We start from the raw sequence: 23,528 nt of genomic DNA on the forward strand, positions 1-23,528 counted from the left end.
ATGGCCTCCATGGCTTCCGATTGAGTGCAGGAAGCTCCTGCAGCCAATCGGAAGCCACACCTTGGTTCTAAAACATACCATATCTCTCTCTCCTGCCCCCCCCAATATCTTTCAAAAAAAGAGGAACATCAATGATTTAAGCATTTATTGGTTAGATAAAATAATAAAAAAGCTGCTTTATTTATTTAAGGTATTTTTACGTTGCTATCCAGCTGAAAAAAAAAAGACTCCCAGAGCAGTTTACAGCAATCAATAATAAGATTGTCCCTGCCCTCAGGCTTACAATCTAAAAGACACAGCCCCAAAGGAAGGAGAGATTGGGAGGGTAGAGAACTGAAGCCAACTCAGGCACATGTTCAAAGGCTTGTGTGCTCCCTATACCTTTTAAAGTACATTTGAAGCACATTTTACCCCTTAAGAAAGTCTGGATACAGCACTTTACCCCGCACAGAGTTAAAATTCCTAGTAGCCCTTAACAAACTACAGTGCCCATAATTCTTTGAGCAGGTAAATGTGTTTTGAATGTGCTATAAAATATAGTGAGAATGCAGCCTTAGTGTAGCTGCCTGCAGCTTCTCCTTCTCTAGCTAATAGATGAGGCCAGGCTGGTCTGTTTGTTGCCATGATATTTTTCCTGGAAGGCAAGGGGAGCAGCCTCCCAGGGGTCCTTAGTCTCCTGGCTGAGGGCCTTGTTCATGCTTGTATATTTAGAACTTTTGTCACCCATGCTGTCAACGTGCTGCATATCTGTTGTTCTGGTCCAGGTCTAGTTGCCATGGAAAATGTATTGGGATTTTGAACAGAACTTCAGCATATGCATAAACTGTCTTAGGCTGGGGAAAGCCACCTTGAAGGTCCACATGAAGAAATGTAGGATGATAATCATCCAATCAATAATAAAAAGGTTAAGTAATATGAATATAAGAGCATGAAAAGGGCAATAGTTCAGTGGTACAGGTATCTGTGTGCTGGAAGACACAGGTTCAGTCTGCGACATCTCAAGGTAGAATTGGCAAAAAAACATGTTTGGAACCATGGAAAACTGCTGCCAGTCAGTATTGAGAAGATATTGAGCTAGATGAACTAGTGGGCTGGAGACAGCTTCATCTGCTGGATGTTCCTTTAGTCTAGCATGCGTTCCCACTGAAGGCAATCAGAGAGATGCATCCAGGAAGTTGTTGCTTCCCATCAGTTGGCATTCAGGGGCAAACTGCCCCTGAAGGTGAATGCTGCATATATCCATTGTGACCAGTAGCCATTAATAGCAAACAAAAACAAACAAACAAACAAACAAACAAACAAACAAACGCATCTAAACAGGGCTGTATGTGCTCTTTAATATTGCCTATCTTGGTAATCCAAATTCACCCGCTGAAAAACAAATCCTTCAAATTGAGATGTGTAGGATTATTTTGCCTTAGTTGGTTCTGTGTCTTCTGACTGGTGATGACCAGTGGCACTGAAGCCTCTGAAGAGAGTCTTCTTGAGCAACTTTGTGGCTGGCTTCTGAGTTTCCAGGAGACATTGCCCAGACACTTTCAAACAGACCTTCACAGTCTGACTTACCTTCCCTTAAGAATTTCAGTTGTCTTATCTAAAGCAATTGTACCAAACACTGGCTTGTGGATTGTCTGGGATTGTGCAGAATTGCAGCAAACACACACTCAGCCCTCAAAATGTAGCAGACCTTTTTTGTTCACGCACTAACTGTCAGAGAGTATACCTTGTCAGTAGAAAGGCTCATCCACCTGTCATCGCACCATCCCAAGTACCACTTCAGAGAGTGAAGTCTGTGTCTCTCTAGAATCTGCTCTAATGCCGCCAGGAGGTGAAAGCACCTTCTGCTTCCATCCACAGACCTTGGTTTATTTCCTTTGTTAAAAGAGGCATCTTGGCATTTCATAATACACTGGATGCATTTCACCATAGGATATTCAGTAGTTTGGTTAGTTTTAAAGAGACACTGCTAGGTTGATGGCATTTAGTCATGGAAGGTCTGGTTCCTGCAGGATGTTAACAAGGTATGAAATATTTAAATAGAATGATGAAGAGCCTTTTGGTTACTGAGTATAGAATTGGACTTAGGAGCTGGATGCAGTGGAGGTTGAGGTAGCCTCAAGCATCATTTAATTAAGTTGTCTGGAGCATTATCATCCTCTTGAGTCTACTCCCATACGGTAGTGGGCTGTGTAGCCCCATACAGATATGTTTTAGTATGAGGTTTGCATCTTGCTGACTGGGTTAGTTACTAGTGGCTGTGGTCCATGGCAATAGTACCCAACTCCTTAGCGTGGATCTCTCTTTCTTTTTCTTTTGCAGAGTTGCTGTGGTGGTCCTGGTGACAGTGACCGTTCATCTGAAAGACACCCATACACCCACACAACCCCCCCCCCACTGTTACACATAAAGCAAATTAAGAAATGGGTCCTCAAATGCATGTTTGGATTAAAGATGGGTCCTGGGTCTGAAAGGACTACTGCTCCAAAATGCTGAAACATTACTTGGGTACCGCGTTATAAAAACCCTCCCCCTCCATGGTATATTGTTTTAACAACTTAATCCAAACTACATTTCAGATGGTTGTATGTAAAAATGTAAGCGTACATCATGAAATCAATGCTTTTGCAGTACGTGGATAAAGATGATGAGAGTTGGTGATAAATAGGAATGGAGAGGAGAGGACAGTACAATGCTGAAGGCAAGTGAAAAAAAGCAAATAAAAGATTCATTGTTTTGAATAGTTATACAAACAGCATTTCAAGGGAAGCCAACAACAGCTAAGCATGAAAATCTACTGGGGCAGAGGAGCATAATAATGAGACTGTGGAGCAGTTTCTTTTTAATAGCTTCCAGGTTAAAGGCAGATGAGACAGTTTAGGCCCTTCCACAATCTATTTATTGTATACATCGTATTAGACTTATTAGAAGGCAGTTTATTGGATTGTGTTTGTCTTCCCCCACACCCTTGTTTAACATGTCAACATTTTCTATCTTCTTAATACAAGAGAAAATGTCATTGCTTAATCAGAGGTGCTAACAGTTTTCTTCTGGATGTAAATTTGCTTGTTGTGTAACAGGAATGCATTAGTCTTAGCAAAAGTATAAGAAAATGAAAGGCAGCGAGAAGTAGCTCCATTGTTACCACTCCAGGCGTGTCTAATGAATCGTGTTTCCATGTTCCCTCGATCATGCTGCGGAGTGCCCTTAGCAGGGCTAAGTCTTCTGTAAAATGCTCTTTAAGATTATTGTTGAAAGCACAGAAACGCTGGATGGGTGTTTGGTGGTAGTGGTGGAGGGAATGTTAATGAGGCAACTGCATTTCAGTCAGTACAGCTGCTGGGATTTCTTGCCATGGCTGGAGCAGCAGTGACAGACAACTGTTCCAGCTCAGCATAAAGCCCTTTTCTCAGGGACGCAGGTTGTCAGATACTTGGTTGGCAATGCTCCTTTATAACTATACGGTTGTGTTTTGTTTTTTAAAAAACTCTTGTGCTGGAGAAGCAAAGAAAATAAATGCCTGGCTGGGCTGGGTCTACTACTTAGAAACCCATAGAACCGTAGAGTTGGAAGGGACCCGAAGGGTCATCTAGGGATCAGGAGTAAAAGTAGCCATGCCTTCAACAACAACAACAACAACAACAACAGCAACAACCACCACCACCACAACAACCACCCCACAGATTTTTGTTTTGATTTTTGCTCTGCTTGTATTAATGCCCATATGAACTGTATGTGTGCTAGTGGTTTTGTCAATGGAATCGGATGTGGCCTGTGATTTGATGGCGGGTTGTTGTTGTTTTGTTTGTTTGCATGCATGGGAAGGCCGTGGGGGAAAATATACAATTTTATGTGTAATCATTTTGTTGGATTCAGTGTATGTCTCTCTGTGTTCACACACATGCTTGTCATCATTCAAGGGTAGGTTTGGTCTTATGTTCATTAGTTCTCATAGCTGTTTTTGAGAGGGGAGACAAAATGAGGACACTTCAGATACGAGTTTTGGACTGTCTTCTTTTGATGATGAAGGGAAATCTCATAGTTAAAGTTTAAAAGTGTGTCCACTTTTCCTTAATGCTCTAGTCCAGGTTGCGTTGCAAGAGCTTACCTCTGCAAACATTCATGCAGGGATGAGTGGCCTGTGTCCCTCCAGTGGTGTTGGACGCCAACTCCCAACCAGCATGATCAATGGTCATTTGTAGTCCAGCAATATTTGGAGGACCACAGGTTGTTGAATTAGAGCTAAATATGTTCTGATAACCATTTTGTCGTTTGTATTGCTGAAAACAGTAGAAGCTGTTACTATCTACATGTTGGGAGCTGTGAATGGCATTGCTAGTGCTATAGCAATGTTGAGTGAATGGTGTGCAATAGGCTTCCATTTGTTTCTGATTACAAGCTTATTTTTATATTGTGTTTCCCCTCAGATTTAAAAGGCTTTGTGTAGATAGTTGTGCACAACTTCTTTTAAAAAAGAGGTTGTTTCACACTAGCTGGAGGTTACAGACTGACCAAGTTCAGTTCAATTTCTTGAGTGTTTTGAGTGACTGCACTGTAAACTGTATTTGCAAGAGTGTCAAAACAAACAGTGCATTTTAGTACTGATGGTTTGTGGTTGTACAAAGGAAGATACTTCCTCAGTTCTAAGGAGAACTGATGCCACATTTCTTTAGCTATGACCTGTGTAAGGACATCAGAGCAGGAAGTATGATTGCACCTGGTATAGTATCAAGTCCATTTAGTCACTAAGGACTTTGAACACAAATCTTACAGGAGAATCAATGGCGATGTAACAATGATCGATCAATAGCATTGCATTTAATTAGATATTTTATGGCCTTAATGCAGTATTTCAGAATCAATGTAGCACTGCACTCCTTTGCTGCTTTTTTGTATGTCAATTTCCAGGACACATTGATACATCTGCATTTGTCACTAAACGGCTTCACTGTAGACAAATTTAATCTAAAATGAAATGAAAGCTTTAGTATAGGCTTTCGGTAATTGAATTTTTGATATATTTATTTAATGTAGACATTTGCCAGTGAATTGGATTTTTAAATTGATTTTTAAAAAAGAAAACCAGGAAGAAGTGATACTGTAGGAAAAAGGAGCCCCAAACCCTGCTTACCACATAACTCCTCCTGTAGTTGTTTACTTCCTTGTCACAGGCACCCTCCTATCTTTCGGTAGAACAGAGCAATAAATTGATTTCCAGTCATTTTTAATGGTGAAACAACTAGTATTATCCTATAGAGTATGTTCCCCTTCATATTCACAGTGCCAATATGGTTAGAGTACTCAATGTTCAGAGTGATAAGGTTTAATTAGTCCTGCTGTGGGAGGTAGAAAAGCTCTGTATTTTAGCCTTCCTCACATGCATGCAGATTTCTTGTTTAAGGGTTGAAGTACATGTTACAGTTATACCTCGTGTTGCGTTAGGTTCATGTTGTGTCTTTTCGGCTTGCAAACGCGGTTTCGCACATGCACAGAAGCGCTCTATCATGCTCTGCGCTTGCACAGATGCGCCACTCTAATTGCGGACTTTCCGGGGTGTGAACGGCACCCCGGAATGCATCGTGTCCGCACTAGAGGTACCACTGTACATGAGAAATATATGAGCAGAATTCCCAACGTTTTGCTTTTTACTTGAAAGCAGGTAGGGATGTATGTATGGAATGCCCTAATTTTGATAGAGGCAGTGGCATTGGGGAAGTGTGGAGCTAATACAATATGGTAGAAGTGGTATTATATCAGATAAATGGTGTGGGAGAAAGTTTTAAGCCCACTTTTCCCCAGGAACATTGCCCTGATCAAATAAGAGCCCCATTCCCTTCCGAGCTACTTTCAAATAATTTTACTTAATTTTCAAAATAAGGTTTGAGGGAAGCAGAATGGTGCATGTAAAACAGTGAAATGTACTTTAGATTTTCTGGAGTGAAACATTCCCCCCCCCCTTTTTTCTTTTTGGTGTACAGTGCAGGAAGCTGGATTTTCTTTAGTGATATCCTCCAGAGCAGTTCAAATGCGTAGTAATTTTTGCATTCCCATACCCCATCAATAGATTGTTTGAAGTCTTTATTAGCATATACCTGTTTTCCTTACTATAAATGCTTCTGCTATTCATTCTAGTGGGAATTACTTGAGTATTCCCACATGCAACTTAATTATATCGTATTATATTTATATTACTTGTAATATAATATGTTTATTATACTGCCTAATTAATGCAATATGTTATTTGCTTTCTGTTTTCCCCATGGGGTCTCTTATATCTGTTTCTGTCTTGGCCCAGCTTCCTGCAGGTGGTACTCGGGCAGGGAGGGAGAAGAATCTGCGCAGTAAAATGTTCATATATTTTAGCGAACGGGGGAAGTAAAGAATTGTGAGGGGCACAAAATTGGTTTTTGGCTTTTGTATGTGAGAGAGATTACTAGGAATGTTAAAAAGAAAGGTTATATGCACCTGTAACCAAGGTTTTTAAAAAAGCCCCTTTGAGTGTTTTCACTATTCATTTACTGAAACGTATTAACAATCTGAGCCAGTTAGACACAATGATCTCCAGGCGACGGTAGCTTGGCACTGCAAAAGTCTGAGAATGGACCAACCAAAGGAGCAGAAGCTGAAAGTGCCATCTCCTATAAGTGTTCTCCCATAAAATGAAACTTGCAAGGCACTTTTTGAACATTTCCATGCTTTTGAGGTGTTTGCTTTTCAGCTGAAGCCAAACGTTTGACCGATTAACGTAAACAAATTTGTGAAGCGGGGGAGCCCCTCCCTCGTTTTTGGCTTCCTCCAGAGTTACCATTTGTGCCTGCTTTTTTCTTGTCAACACCACACATCCATCATTATTATATTATTAAAATGTATGTATTGCCTAATGCGAGATGTCCTTGGCTGACAATTAAAACAGAGCATGGAGCACTACAAGGTACATAATAGCAATCAACACCAACAACAGAATTCCAATTCAAACAGAAGACTGAATGCAAAACAACTAAACCTATTTCTGTTTTCCCCTTCTCTCCTCAGTTCTATACCTTTTCCATCTCTTCTCAGTCTCTTGCCTCCTTCACCCAGCCATCTTTTCCTCAGAATTCTATTTGTCAGCATGTAGTTTCCTTGATCATTCTACCTTCAGTTACCTTGTCTTTGGGCTCCCTAGCCCTCAGCTTGACTACTCTCCTGCTTGGTTACTTATTCTTAAATTGCTTTAAAAAAAACAACAACAAAAAAACAACAACCAACAACCCAGTTATCTTGCTTCTGTTTTCATTTTGTGTCACTTGCAGAAATCACATAATGTGCTTTCACTCATTTTTTTGTCATAGTGCGTATTGCTAAAGGCCATAACCTCTTTATATGTGTGAAATGTGTGAATGCATAATGTGGAGTTAAGCACTTCAGTTTACCTGGTTTTAGGATCATTTTAATTTGAATGGCAATCCCTCTTGGTCAGCTTGCTTCACCTCAAATAACTTGCTTCACTCATCCCATAAAGTTTGCATAAACCTGAAATAGGCTTTCTATTAAACTGGGAGGAGGATGGGTACCTTGTTACAGTTGATTCATAACTGAAGCAGTTGGTAGTACTGTAATCCATATTGGTACTTGCTTCGGTAACCAGGAAGACCAACCCTCACTAATCTGGTGCCCTCCAGATGTTTTGGAATATAGCTCCCATAATCCCCTGGCACTAGTCAGCATGGCCAGTGGTCAGGGATTAAGGCAATTGTAGTCTGATACTTTGGGATGACTCCAGCTTGGGATAGTCCTTCTAAAAACCCAGCTGCATTATGTTTTCATTTACTTGAATGATTAAACCCTCTTCTCATTTTCTGGATGATAGGCTAACACTTTGCCTGTTTTTACAGTGGTGGAAGAAGGACTTTGGGAGAATGGGCTTTCATACGAGTGCAGGACACTGCTTTTCAAGGCAATCCACAACTTGCTGGAAAGGTAAGAGAACGCCATCTGTTCAGAGGGATCCATTAATGTTGGTTTGGGCTACCGACTTGTCCTGTCACCAACCCCATCCCCATAAGTCCCCCAAGCTTGTGCAGAGGATTGGATCAAGGGGAGAAAGAGGTGAAGAATACTCTCCTTATACCCACTTTGATCAGCAGAACTGTTAACTGCTACAGTTGCTACACAATACTTGTTCCGTAGTTGTTAAAAAATTGATCTTTGACTATGGCAGCACCTATATTTTGGAAGTCTTTGCCCATTGACATCAGGCTAGTGCCTTTTTAAAAAAGATGTTTTTATTTCATTTTGCAGTATTTAATGAACAAGAACTGTTACAAACATCTTGACTGTCTTTGCATTGTTCATCCATAAGAGCATTCAAAATACCATGAACGAAAGGAAACTACATTGTCACACCATACAAATAGCATACAATAATATAATCAAGGAGATCTCTCCAAACTCCACCATGAGACGCAGAGGGAATCCTTGTCTGTTCTTCCTGTCTCATGTAAGATATAAGTGGTTTCCATGCCATGTATAAAGAAAAGGGGCTTGCCCTTCCTTTAGTCGCATGGATGTGGCATGTTAGTTTTTCTGCAAGTGCTACTGACCAGACCCTTTGGTGCCATACTTCAGTTGCCAGGCCTTCACCAGCATTTGTTGGTTTCCAGAGAAGCTGCTATCAGCAGAAACGACAGAATATATTTATATACAGTATGAAGTCTGGTGTCATTCATTATCGCCACTAGTACAAATGCTGGAGACATTTTGATGTTTGTTTTATAAATGTTTTCCAGTTCTTTGAAAATGTATGTCCAAAAGGTAAGCACATGTTAGCAATATCACCATAGGTGTAGGAAAGTTCCTGTGCAGTCACAGCCTCTCTGGCACAAGGAGCCAAGTGGCTAAGTGTCATATGCCTTTAAGGCTGACATTTGTTTCTTATTGGTTATTGCTAGTTAGCTTCACTCACTCACACACACTCATTCACACACACCCATGTGTATATATGTACAAACTTAGGATCTGCTGCACATCGCAATATGAAATGTCTCTGCTCAGTGCACCAGCAACTAGCATGAAGGTACTGCATTACATTCTCCTGGATTTCTGGTGTTCTCCCCCAGTCCCAAAGAGAGAATTAGCACTCCACTGTCACATTGTGCTGTTTGGGAGTTGTTCCTTCAAAGTAGGGTGGCGATTCTGAACTTTTCCAAACTTTGGGGTTCATCCAAGTTTGATGGTACTTCCCTTTTTATGCTTAGGTGATACCTTTTTGGCTACATAAGGTTAGCCGCTTGGATAATGAGTTTCTGATTTGTATATATATGATACTCAATTCATACAAGAAGGAAGTACTACAGTATAAGCAAGTGATTGAGTGGCATGCAGTGTGTCCTGGATGGGGCTCTGCAGTTTGGGGATACTCATGATCTATCTAGCATTGTCACTGGAGTCACAGCTGGCCTTGGTGGTCCAGAGTGCCTTTTATCAGCTTCAGCTGAAAACACAGCTGTGGTCCAAATAGACAGAGAGCCAAGCTACAGTTAGCTATGCTCTGGTAACTTCATGTTTAGAGTACGGCAATACATTGTGCGGTGAATTGCCTTTTAAAAAAAAGAGGTCCAAAATTTCAGTTAAACGCAACACAAAAATTGTGCTTCAAGGTTTGCTAACTGGGGCTGGACATATTAAGGAAGTGCTTTGTCGGTCCCATGGGCTTTTGATACATTTCCAGGCCCTGGGTTTAAAGTTTACATTCCTAAATGGCTTAGGGCTAGGTTTTTCCGTATATTTCTATCTGGACATTGCTTTGCTCATTGGAGGTTGTTTCCCAAGTGCCACTCCCAAAGTGAAAGTGAGAGGGCTTTCACTATGATAGCACCCCAGTTGTGGAATGGAGGTCTATTTCACATCCATTTTGGAATCATGTGTAGCCCTCCCTTTAAAAAACAAGCAAACCTCAAGGTTTTTAACATTTTCAATGTTTTGGCTTGAAAAAGGTTTCAAGTCTTGTCTGTGCTTAATTTTATTTGCTTCATCTCTTGCTGTGATGCTGTAATTGCTCTTTTTTAAAAAAAACCATTCATAATGTATCTAAACATATTTTTGTATACCACTCAGGAAACTTTGATTAAGGGGTGACATAGAAATAGTTTTGTGTTTTTTCCTTGAAAGTTGTAGCCTGGCCCTAGAATTCCAGGAAAACAGCCAAAAAGAACATTACAGTTACAGTTAATTTTCCACATTTCTAGAAGTCTTTCTTACATATGCTGAAAGTTTTGTAAAGATGAATCACAATTAAGGGAACAATCCTAACCCCTGCCAAAAGCCAGATGAGGGCAGTTAGGTCAAGGCAGGAGGACCAGCAGAGAGGAGCTCCACGTGTGGGGAAGCCTGTCTGCCCTGGCATGCCTGCAAAAAGCTTTGTGGGCATAGATGTAGTACCAACAGTGCATAGATGTAGTGCCAACAGTGTTTCAGCTGGTGGTATAAGGGCTGAAATAGAGTGTGCCAGGAGGGTCAGTTTCTAATGTCCCCATCACTAGCCTTATAGTCCCCCAGGTGGACTATTTTCCCCAGATTATTTTCAAAAGAAACTTGGGGGGTGGGGCAGAATGCCCACCTATCTTCTGACTTCGCTTTGTTCTTGGCAGCAAATCCACCACTGAACTCTTCTTGCCGCCACTTGAACTTGCTCTGTAAAATACCAGTTTTGTTCTAATGAAGCTTGTGCTTTTAAATAAAATGCTTGACCTTCATTTGACAATACTTGACCAGTCAGCTGAGCAGTTTTTTTGGCAGACCATTAGTACCAACTTCCAGCTAAGCTGTCTGTTATACATATTGAAAGTGGTAAACATCTTTCTCTCTCTCTCAAATTTTAATTTTGAATCAGCTAGATGGGCAAGCCTGCTTTGGAAACGAGTTCCCTTGAAATTAAATATGATTCCATCCCAAGTTACTGTGCTTGAGACTGGAGTATCAGAAGCTAATGGGGAGCAGCTCTTTTCGAGGAGTTCCATAGATGGAAGCCTTGAGGGAGGCCAGTGATACACCAAGGCTGATATCATTAGCACAAAAGAGCAGAGCTGGCAAACAGATGAAGAGCTTTGCATGTGAAATAATGGAAGCTCAATACAATGGAGAATGTGCAGCGATGATAATATTTTCAGTAGTTATTGAGCAATTGGTGTCACAATTTATTTCTTTTAGATGCCTAATGGATAAGAACTTCGTAAGAATTGGCAAATGGTTCATCCGGCCATATGAGAAAGATGAAAAACCCATTAACAAAAGGTAAGGATCCCAAGGGCTTTGAAGTATGCTGCCGAAATTGACGGTGCTATTTTGGTGCTTTAATTGCGGTGTTTCCCTGTTCATGTACCCACTTTCCCAGCATATTCTCTTCCCACTCCTGCATGATGATAATGAATAACTGCTCCTTGGTGGCCCTGTTAGCGACTTTGACATTATTGCGTTGATTTCCCTCCTCTCCCAACTTTGTAGCACACTGTAACAGAAGTGGCGCAATGTTAGCAGCTTTTTGCCTACTCTTTGGAATATGTTGCAGTCACTTCTCGTTTGAGAGTTGGCTATATCCAGAACCAGGTGGTTTTGTGTGTGTGTGTGTGTGTGTGTGTGTGTGTGTGTGTGTGCCATGACTTTGAGACCTTTTTGCTTTGCTTTTCCAAGCTTATGTTGAAATACTGGACTGAGGTAGGTGTGTGTATGTGTGTTTTGTATATATAGAGAGAGAAATGGAAAAGGATACTCATCAATTCACACTGTCAGTGTATTAATTGTCTGTATTGCAATACTTTAAAACCTTGCAGGAAGCCCAGTTAAGTTTATAGGAAATATTGGGAAATGTAGTCTTATTGATACTGCCATAATTGGTTGCATGTGTGAATACTGGTCTACAGGAAAGTTTTGTATAAAATCTATGTGTTCCTAAGGTACTTTTCAATGTTTGAAATAGGTTTCACTTAAGTAGGAAGTGGTTTTTGAGTAGTGCTTTTCTACTGATGTTATGTATTCCTCTTTTAAACACTAGTTTCAAAGAATTGCAGGAATTCAGTAATCTTAGCTAAATAGTACAGATGCATTTAGTACAGAAATGCAGCGTACTGTTGGCGGACATTAAGAAGATATTTCAGACTGAACTGAATGTTTTAAGTTCTTTAAAAAAGCTACAGTTGTTCAAAAGTGTGCTTACTTAGCAAGCAAGAGGAATGTAAAAATAGCAAAACTGATTGGTTTCTGGTAGTGTGTTGTGCTTCTGTTTGAGTCCCCAGCTGTGAAGAGAGGCTTCAGTGTGTTCTGTTTTCAGCGATTCTGCCAGTCCAGCATTTATCGTGCATACAGCTTGTTCAGTTTAAAAGCTTGGGTTTGCCCCTGAGACCACAGTTCCTTCATTGCACTTTTGACTCCTGCTTTGCATCCATGGTAGTAAAAGCTGCAGCAACATGCTTTGTGATTTTAATGTGCTTTATAGAAAGAGGGAGGACTTTCCATGTGGTTAACTAATGCTCAGGGAAAGCCTACAGAGGCATTTGTGGCACTGCTGAGCAGATGCAGATTTCTAGAATATGCTGGCTGGAGGATTGCAGCCATCCTTGTTACATTTCTTACCTATTATGTTAACTTTCACATGCAAGATAGATGTACACTTTTGTAGGGATCTGAAATAATGTAGCTTGATATATATATACCTTATACCTTAAGTAAAGATCTGTCCTTTCCACGGTAGTTTATGCTTCAGACCTTCAGAATCTTCAAGATGGGAGGACGACGTGGCTCAGAATCTCAGGATTCGTACATTCAAAGCCTTTGCTAGGGTTACTGCTTCTTCAACGGGTGCTTTTCAAATATTATTTTCACTATGCCTGCAAATCACTTTCCCATTAATAGCTGGAAGTGGTTCTGAGCCAAAATATATGAATTTGCACAATTGTAGTTTTTCTGTACTAAGTCACTGCATAGTATTTCTTATATCCAGGACCACGGTGCTTCCTAGCTGTTAGGGTCACCTGAATAAAAGCAATCAAGGACACGAAAGAAGCCAGAACATAAGTTCACTGCACTCTACTGAGATAAAGTACTGTGGACATCCAGCCTGCCATTTGATATTGGTACATCCCTGTAAAAAGGGTGTCTCTCTTAAATTTAAGCCATTTGGGATTAGGCCAGAGCAAAAGGAACACCTGTTGCACCATCCATGGGAACTGCATAGTCTCACTCCATAATCTATCAAATATTTGAAATGTTTTGCAGAACTGGTTGTACCATGCCTGCATTAATGGTACTCACGGTTTATTAGCAGTATTTCAGACACTGCCTCTTCCTGAATTCTTTGTATGCTTTTACAGCCTTGGATTTTGCTGATTTTCTTCTATTATGATGGATTTATTTGATTTCAGCTACAAACCCTCCACTCAGCCTCCATGCTTGTTGTCTTTTGGAGACTTACTTGGCACATAGCCCCCCCCCCCCCATCAGTTCTCCAACTTGCAGATGTCTCTTTGTGCTGAAGCTAATAGCCTTTGGAGTTCTAACACAGCTATTCTGCTGGGGGCACAGTCACCTCTTGCATTCATTTCAGACTTTGTTAGTAAGTTTCAAATCAGGACTGTATAGGGCCCTGTATAATTACATGGTTTCAGTTGTCTCCTCAGTGAGTTACTGAAGCAACAGGAGGTCCATTGCTGGCCCCAGCCCAATGCCCCAGCATCCCCTGCCCCATTCCAGATGCCCACATGCTGAATGTGGATGACTGCAAAAGGGAAACCTGCATGTGTTGATCTCAATGGGATTGAGAACCTTGAAGTGTTTGGGGTTCTTGATCCTGTAGGTTTCCCTTTTGCAGATGTCCACACTCAATGTATGAACCTTGGGAGCAAGGGAAGCAAGCTGCTTGACTTTGGGAGTGCAGTCAGCGGCACAACCTCACTACCTTTTCAATGGCTGGAGACCCCACTGTGTGAATTATGCTTGAAAGGGAATAGGACATGTCCCTGAAATAAGAAGATTCACCTTTGTGTTTCATTTGGCAGTTTGTAGATGGTGACTGTGATTTACGGTGAGTGGGCTGCATATTAGGCTGTTTAAGTTGGAATATGGTGGATGGATATAGTTGGTTACCAGAGGTTAAACATTAAGTACCTTAGCTTTTGGGTTGGATGAGTTACTATAGTTATGAATAGTGTAGATAGAGTTTAATACAGCATGTGGAATGTTGGATGTTCACAGGGAGGTTGGGGGTGGCTATGAAGGTAAAGGAATCAGCTGCAACTGTTGAGGTAACCCTTGCTATATATAATTTGTGTATAAGGTCTTGTTTGCCTGGCTTAAAGGTGCACAGTCTTAAATACACAGGCAATTGATGTTTTCAGTGCAGTTGTAACTACCTGCAGCCACTCTAGGTTCACAAATGGCAGCTGACTGCGTGAAGAGCGTCTGCCCACTTTCTGTCTGTTCCATCTGTCAGTATTGTGGAGAACTGCTTTAGTTGTCTTGACATGAATGTCTTCGTTTACACAAACACGTGACACATCTGGACATCAGTTCTTTTAAGGGGAGGCCTTGTTGCTGGCTGTATTGTTCAACTAGTTGAAGTTCTAGGAATGTTTAAGCTGCTTTCCTCATTAGACACTCAAAGCTGGCGGAGTATGTAAAGGATAAGCAAAGTACCCCTGATGTGTTGTTAATTAGATTTGTCAGGAGCCCCAGTTGTGCAGCCTGCCACACAGTGTTGTCACTTACTATATCTGTAATGAATTGTCTTAAGGGCATCAGTAAACACTGAAAAGCTCCTTTTTAGTTTCTGAATGGCTATTCTAATAATGTTGCCCCTGCACGTTGGTTTGGGGGTGGGGGTAGGGAGGAAGACACTCCTCTTAAAAATAAACCACGGGATCATTAAATCTCTCTGGCAGCACAATCTCCAAAGCAAGAGTGTCTAGTTTGTGATGGTCAAAACAGAAAAAATAATTGTGCCACTTCTCAATACATCTTTACTAGAATGTAACCCTTTCAAGTGCTGAGAGATTCTCCCATTGTTCAGTGCTTTGCATTTGGTTTAAATGCAACTTTGTATTTCAATTTCTGGAGAATTACTCTGGAATTAATGAGACTGTGCGATGAAATAGTTTGTGGATATTTATGTTCAGAATGTGTTTCCTTCATTTTCTAATTCTGCAGCCACTAATTTCATTTGTAACAAAGATAATGAAAATGAAATACCTGCAATTGCATATTAATGTTGATGTTTTAAAGTATACATATAGTGTTATAGAGCCTTGAAAATCCTTTGCTTTAAACATTTTTACTTCTGCATGAGAATAACAAAGAGTGGAGTGTGGGCAATTTCTGCAACATCACTTTGCCCATTACTGGAGTAAGAATTAGTTGGCTGGAGGGGGTGTATTTTAAAGACCACCAAGCAACCCTGATCCCAGCAGTTGCAGCCACTGCTTTGCAACTGGCCTGGAGTGACTCTTGATGGTGGTTCTGCAATGGGGGGGGGGGGGGAGAAGTACCACTTGAATTGAGAGCAACCTCATCAAAGCAGGACTGGGTGGAGATGACCCATCCCATGAGAACAGCTTCTGGCGCTGGGGCTGCTCCATTACTAACCTTTCTGCATGGGGCTTTTCAAAGGCCAGCCTGGCTGTGGGTGCAAGAAGCCACAACAGTCTCTCTTGCATGCTCATATACTGCAGTTGGATGGCTTCTGAATTGTGTGGCATAGGCAAGGAGTCTGATTATTCTCACACAGTTGTCCTGGTTGCACTGAAGTTCTAATCTTTGGCTTGGTCCACCACCTACACCCCTACGGTTAGGCTGGCAGCCTTGCAGGTCAACCAGCAAAAGATAAACAGGGCCATTGATGTTCCCACAGAGCAGCTCTTGGCATATTAGCACAGTCGTTTGTGGTATGCTGAGCATTCTGGTCACTTACTTAGAGAACCATTTGAGCATGTAATAAAACTCAGCCATGTCCTGATTACCATTAAATCATGTAAGTTGTGGAAGGTGCAAACTCTTGGAAGTTAATTGCCTGATGTGAAGGAAGCCATTTCTAAAGATGAGGTGAATTACAGCATAATTTGAAGGTTTTTACTGCTTTGGCTGCTTTGATTTACACATTCAGGGGAATAACACCACACTATGTAGAAACAGCTGGTGCTTAGTATTAAATATTAATTGCTATGAGTTTCAAAGAGAAGGAACTTGGGATGAGTGTTGCCTGTCTCATAAACTGAAGCTAAATAAGATTGTATAAATCTTTTTTCTTGTGGCAGCAGCCGCATCAGTCTAAATAAAACCAGGCCTTCCTTTTGGGCAAAACAACTGCAGTGGTGGCTGAATTGACCCTGCGTAGCAGCTACCTTCTTAAGGGTCAAGCCATTCAGATGTAACACTGTGGAATAAATGCTTCAGTTTAGTTGCTAAGTGACTGAAGCCAAATAAGGTTTGAACTGCAATCCTTTGGACATTTTGTGAAGACTTCAGTCTAATTGAAATAAGTACAGCTTCTGAATAAACATGTGGAATTATTCACTGCCAGAATTATTAACCTTCTCTATCACTTTAGCTGCATGACACCCTTTTCCAGATCCCTTTATTGACTTTCTGTCCCCTTCCATATCCAGCACAAACTTCTCGTCTTTTTAAAGCTACCCCCAGCATAACCCCCATTCTCCCTTCCTGTCCTTTGTCTTTAGTTACATCTCCTCTTGTGATCTCTGTTGCTTCTCCTCTTACACCTCAGATGACTGAAGATCTCCTGGGTCTTTCATTAGTTCTGCCTTAAGTGGGGAACTCCTTTCCTGGATATGGACATGGTGCCTCCTCCCTCCCTTCAAATACCTCATGAAAACATACCTTTTCATGGTCACCTTTGGCTTCCCCTGAATCCTTAATTTCCAGCTGTAATCAAGTCTAATAGCATTTGCCTAGATTCTTTTCTCTTTCCTTCTGTAGTTTTCCCCACTGCCTATTTTAGATCATAAACTCCTAGCGGGCAGGGAGCTATGTTTGTTGCCTGTGTAACTCTCTAAAATACCATGCACTCTGATGATGCACTGTAAATAAACTAAATAGGTAAAAACAATTGTCTTTGCCATAAACCAAAAAGGTGAGAGACTATGGCATACCTTTTCTTCAGAGGCAGGTTGTGTGGGGAATGTCACTGTCATGCCAGCTTCTAGGTTTTTTTAAAAAAATATTATTATTATTATTAATGTTATTAAAAAGTACACCCCCTCTTTAATAATAAGTTCAGAAAGCAGCTTACCCCTGTCCAATTCAAGTTTGTCACATTAAAAACACCCCAGTCCTAGCCTAGAAAGTTTACGGGACCCATTAAAGTATCCAAGAATCCTATGCTTGCAGTTCCCACTCTTCTTTAAGGTGGTTTAACATTGGAACAAACAGGCAGGAATGTGTCCAGATGGGTGGCTCATATCCATTGCCTAGAATTGCACATAGTTTGTTTTATTATTGCTGTTACTATTTTATTGTGGCTGTACTGCTCTAGGTGTCATTTTATAGCTTAATGCTGCATAGAATTGTTATCTAAACTACTATTCAGCTAACACACACACACACACACACACACACACACACACAGAGAGGTGGGGGGGGGGAGAGGGAGAGAGAGAAGCAAACAGGAGTAAAACTTGTTGGCCACATAAAATTTCGCATGATAAAAGGAAAAAGACCAAGCTCCAACAACCACTTGCTGGCTGGGGAAGCTGCATTTTAACCTGAGGTCAGATTTGCCTTGGTTGACAAAATATTCCTCAGCGTTTGTGCTGTTACAGAGAAGGTTCAATGCAGCCATAAAGGATGCACATGGAGCAGAATCTTCGTAACATATCTAAGGGAGTGGAGAAGTAAATTTCAGAGGAGATGCTTGAATGCAGTCCCCAGGTTATGTTGGATTTTAAAGGTAATCGCTAGCATGTTGAACTGGGTCTGGAGTCAATGTGAAGCCAAATCCCTTTGGCTCGTTCTGTGAAGAAATCAGGCTCAGGATTCTGTGCTAGCTGAAATTTCTAAAACATTTCTAAACATTTTTCTTCGAAGACACCTCTGCATAGAGTTGCTTGCAGTAATCAATATTATGAAATTACTAAAGCACGGTGATGGGCCAGATTAGAGAAGTGATCACAGGTGGCTTGCAGGCATAAGCTGGTGAAAGGCCCACTGTAGAGCAAGAATGTCCACTGAACACGGTTTCATAGGAGACATCTCGCAGTAATGATCCATCTATCAGCCTGTGATTGATTCATTAACTTAATTTGATGGATTATCTGATTAATGCTTTCAGAACATCACACGAGCAGCATCTTTTTTAAGGATGATAATTCTACCATGGAGAGGCTACTAGAGAACAAGGTTTTGCAAAATTTTATTTAATTAACAGATTCCTTACCTGCTCTTCACTGTAGGGCAAATTCAATACTGATATGCATTAAAAATATAAGACAACATAGCATAAAACAAGCAGACTCCCAGTCTCTGCATGGAGGAATTGCTCTTGTAAGACCAAACTTCACCATGTAAAGTGGTCTGGAACCTTGATAACAGAATTATTACAAGCCCCCACAAATCCAACACTCCAGAATAAAAACCAAATCGCTGCTTTGTGCTGGTTCAGAGTGTATCAAGAAGGTCCCATCAGCCTGTGCTGATGCTGCATCAAATACCCAGGTGTATCATAGCTGGGTCAAATCATCTCCCCGGCTTGCCGTCCTAGGTTTTGGTAATGCATGTTAGGTTGGCCCTCCCCATCCACAAATTGTGCATGATTGAGATCTTCTTATGGATTGACCTGACATTAAAAAGGGGTGCCACTGGACAGGAGGGGAGGATGTTGATGCAACCTGGTTCCTGAGGGAAGGAGGAAGGGGTGGAAATTGTGTTTTTGGGGAATAGACTGTGAGCATCTAGGCCACCTCCTCCTTACCAGAGAGCTACTAGCCTAATCTTTCCTAGATTGTCTGTGACTTGTACAGACACACAACCTGACTTACCTACCCAGTCTCTGTATATAATTGAACAGCCTTTTCTAACGTTTTGTTGAATGTGGGAGATGAGAATATCCAGTCCAGTGGATACTCAGCTTATCTCTGGCAAACTGGTAGTGAAACAGCTGTCGCTCTTTGTACTATTCTGCTTTCCCTGTACAGCTGCCTGTGGCGGTTGTGCTTATTCCTTCTTGCTCAAGGGCTTTGTCATTGCTAAATGAACATATCCAAGTATATGCTTCTTCTCCAGGAAGGAAGGAATAATGGCAAAGCACTTTGGTTTCTCACCCCACCCCACCCCACCCCACCCCACCCCACTGTGGCTACCTGCTCTAATTTGCATGGTTGGGGAATGATTTCCAGATCCTAGACGCTGCAATTGATTTTTTGTTTAAAGTGTCAGGCCTGCACTGGGTTGGGTCTTTCTTTCTTTCTTTCTTTCTTTCTTTCTTTCTTTCTTTCTCAGACACTAGCACTAAATTTTTAAACTGCAGGGCAACCATCCTTATCCATCTGAACAAAGCTTTTAACTTGATTGGATATTCCTGTACCAGAATGATGGTCTGTATACTGTCTAGATCTGGGCACAAATAGGATTAAAACACTGCACCCACCCCTCAAGCAGCAGAGGAGAAAATTACTTCTGTGACACCTTGTTTGGGCTTGTGCTTCATAATCCATTTTCAATTTACAGTGACCTTGGTTAGGAGTCTATTATGCTGAAACAAGTGTAGACATTGTAAAATCAGCAGGCTTTGTTCTATGGTTCCAGATGTCAGGAATAATAGCAGAGACATTGGTGCCAATGCTAGATTGTGATGGGAAATCACAGGTTCTGGAATTAAAATGTAATAACCTTTAAAGACACTAATGTATCTGATCATTAAAGCTACGAGAGAACAAATTGAACTACTTGTAGTCTCTTTAAGACCTCATGGCTTGTCGTATAGATCCATATGTTACTAGTGATCAGGGTGTGAATTGCATTGTATGGAGAAGTGTACAAATATTGTGGACAGAGTTGTCTTGTGAGTTTTTATTATACCCAATCACCTAGCTGAACAGTCCAGGTCATTTTAAAACAGAAAGGTTTTCCCATTCTGTCAGGTGGCTGGGTGCAGCAAGAGAAACATTCAAAACACTGTTGGGCTGCAAATGCTCCCTCCCACAAGACCGCCTAAGACTGTAGTCAGTGGGTGCACAGATAAGTAGGCCAACAGTGGGAAATGTCCATCCAGTGCGTAAAAGCACAGGACTAGGAAGACTGTGAAAACAATCGCCAAGCGATTTCACAAAGTGGTTGAAGAAGTATTTGTTGGGGGTGTTGTAAATATAAGGTGCCCTGCTTGAGAGCAGAAGTTGTGTTTCTTCCTGCTGAATGCTTGTATAATAGATTTTTGTTCAAATGGTATGTGTAACACGAGGACTTGCTTTTAAACCTCACTGGTGTGCAGCTTTGTGAACCATAAACCCTGAAGGAGATGATCAAGCATTTGGTGTCAGTTTTCTAAAGCACTCAAGTAGCCTGCTGTTTAAAAGTCTATTTAAATAAAGCACCATTTTTGTTTCTCTAATAGTAAGTTGAAGAAGGTACACCAAAGGCAGTGGTTAAAAGTATCTGCAATAATATATACATTTTGAAATCACATATCTGTCATTAGCCCAGGCGAGGACATAAAGCTTCTTATTGCCTAACCAAAGTTAACATCCTTCTGGCTTTACATACTCCCTGCCTTTTGGTATACAAATACCTCTCTCTTCCCTTTGCTTGTGCTAACCAGGACACGGTGTTGCATGTAGGGATGAGCCAAATATTTTCCAGGTTTTATTTTCTTCAAAAGTAGTTTTTTTTCCCTTTGGAGGAAACAAGTGGTATATTCTGGTTCTGACAGAAATTACAGTCTGAAATGTGAAAACAATATTTAAATGGAGGAGGCGTAAATTGAAGCTCTGATTGCTTGTATCGGAACAAGAAGCTGCTGGCTGGATTTTTCCAAGTGTAGCAGAATGAAATGTTTGAAATTATTTACTTCGTTGTTTGGCCCATATATGACTTGCTGACTTTCTACAAACGACCCTCCTCCAAACATACTTTTCTGTATGCAAGCCGTTGCATAAATGGCAGCACAGAATAATTATTTTTCTTTTCTTTTATCCCTCACTCTGAACTGAGCATGCTACAATCTTGAGACAGTTTGGTCACAAGAAATTCTCCAGCTATTTTAGAAGTCTCAATCCAAAGCTCTACATTTCCTCCTTATGCTGAATTTGGCATATTTTATCTCTTAGCTCTGGATACTTGGAAGTATTTGGGCTGTTTCTACCCAAGTCTGAGGTGTCAAAAGATTTCTAGGGATCAGGTGCTGGGGCAGAGGCTTCCTGCTCCTTTACCTGACCTTGGCCCCTTCTCCCTTTGTGCCTGGGATTCATTCCCAGAACACTGCATGGTGCTAGCCCTTTATCTTCTTCAAGTCCCTCCTCAAAATTCATTTCTTCTCCAAAGCCTTTAGTCTTCACTTTCTTATTGAAATGAAACCTGAGTACATGTAACCATAATCGCACATATTCTTCCCCCCATTGACTTCTGCTTCCCTCTTCTCCATCTCCCCTATGACAGTTTCCAATTCTCAGGTAACGCAGCGGTTTGACTTCACCCCTAGAGGTGCATTCCATTGTCTCTCAAGACAGATGCATGCCAACAGTGCATCCTTTAGCATTTACAGCAGTTGTTGGAAACTGCTAGGAATGGTGGGAGTTGTAGTTCAGCAACATCTAAAGGGCCAAAGGTTTCTCCCCCCAGCAGTCACAGTTACAGTCATTGCCTATTGATGCTGTTTCAACCAAAAACTATGCAATTAGTGGTAGCTTGCATAGAAGAGTAAGCAAATTGAGAGGTGGCAATGGTGTCTAGAAGACCAGGTTCACATTAGGGTAGTGGAAGGAGTATTTATAGCTTCTGACATACTATTGATTCTCTACTTCAGGATGTGTTCATGTGGATTAGCATTTGCAAATGTGATGGGAGGGATAGCTAAAAGAGTATGCATTCATATTATTAATAGTCAGCAGTATCAGTGAGTAGCAGACTCAGCAAGGTCTTCCAAATGGAACAATAAGATTTTAAGTTTATTGCTATTCCAAAATTGTTACCTCCTACGTTAGTTTCCTAGTGCCACCAAAAAATGATATAGGAGCCGATTCATTGGCCTGTACCTTTTGGTAAAGTTGGTCTCCAACCCCCAAATAAACATTTATTTATGTGCCTTCAGGCAGAAATAAATAAATGCTAAATAACAGACAAATTCCTTTAACCGACCTTCCATATCAGCTATTCATAATTTCAGCTTGCCTCTCATTTGCTTATGAGGAGTACATTCTCATCCTTTACCCTTAAAAGGAGAGAAGGTGCAAAAAATATTTGGTGGAAGTTTCCCTCTTGATTATTCCTCATGTGATGTTTCGTGATGTTTAAAAGGAAGGAAGGAGAATTATGAAAGCAAACCGCCCCCCCCCCCCGACATGCTTCAGAGAGAAAGGCAACGAAGGTATCTAAGAACAAATGGGTTTCCTCCCCTTCCTTCCCCACAAGGTTACATATCATCAGAATCTGTGGGTTTTTTAAAGGACCAAATCAGGTGTGACGTGGGAGATCTGTGAGTGAGATCCCCCAGGTTGTTTTTATATAATATCCGCTGCGTCCTTCCCCATTGGTTTGGGTTTGGGAACACAGGTCTGTTAAGTTTCCCTTACAGGGCAAATTGCAGTGAAGGTGGGTGGGGAAATTTTCACTTGGAAAATAGTGTGCAGGGCTTAACAGTCGCTGGGCAGAAGCGTGACACATCCTGTGATACTTCGAGACACAAAGAGAGGTGCAGTGCTGTGAAGTAAAGGTCTTTGAACACTTCAGACATTTCTTCCTTTGCCGTTAAACGGAGTGCGTAGATCCACATTGCTTTATGGGCCTTTTGAAACATACTTGGGGGATGCAGGTGCTTATGAAATTTATTTTCTTTCTTTCTTTTTAAAATTATTATTTCATTTCGGATTTGACTCTTTCTGTACCTGCCACACACTGAGAAGCAAAGTATCTGAGCCTCCTTATTTGGAAGGGGGGGGGGGATGCCAGCAGTTCAGAGACTGCCCATGAATTGCATACAGTTGCACTTCCCAGACATAAACGCACTGCTTCATTTCAAGTGTTGGTTCCTCAGGAGACACACACTCTACTCGAGACAAAAGGAGTCTTTGCTTTGTTCTTGCGTACCATAAATGCCACTGTAACTTAAACATTTGACTTTTTAATGTCAAGTTGAACATAAGACTCTCTTTCTCCCCCCTCCCTTTTGAATATAGAACTGCTGTGATTGTTGCACTCTTCATTTTCAGCCAGCAATTATTCATAGTGTGACATTGAGACATTAGCTGTTGCCATGGTAACTGGCTCTAAGTAGCAAAGATACAGGCATGATGTCAGTAGAAGAGCATTGCCTCAAACCAACTATGTGTTCAGGTGTCCCCTCC

The 23,528-nt window shown here is 41.2% G+C and overlaps 1 protein-coding gene across 2 annotated transcripts in view; it reads left to right on the forward strand.

Annotated features, from left to right (window-relative positions):
• MED13L (mediator complex subunit 13L) overlaps positions 1-23,528 on the forward strand; it is a 163,480-nt gene that overhangs the window by 60,951 nt on the left and 79,001 nt on the right. For both annotated transcript variants that reach the window (XM_083417440.1, XM_083417441.1), the window contains exons 3-4: positions 7,872-7,956; positions 11,185-11,268. In XM_083417440.1, coding sequence (XP_083273566.1) covers positions 7,872-7,956; positions 11,185-11,268 — 169 coding nt within the window. The remainder of the gene's footprint in view (positions 1-7,871; positions 7,957-11,184; positions 11,269-23,528) is intronic.

The sequence above is a fragment of the Podarcis tiliguerta genome (assembly GCF_965153285.1).
Source record: "Podarcis tiliguerta genome assembly, chromosome: 16".
NCBI lineage: Eukaryota > Metazoa > Chordata > Lepidosauria > Squamata > Lacertidae > Podarcis > Podarcis tiliguerta.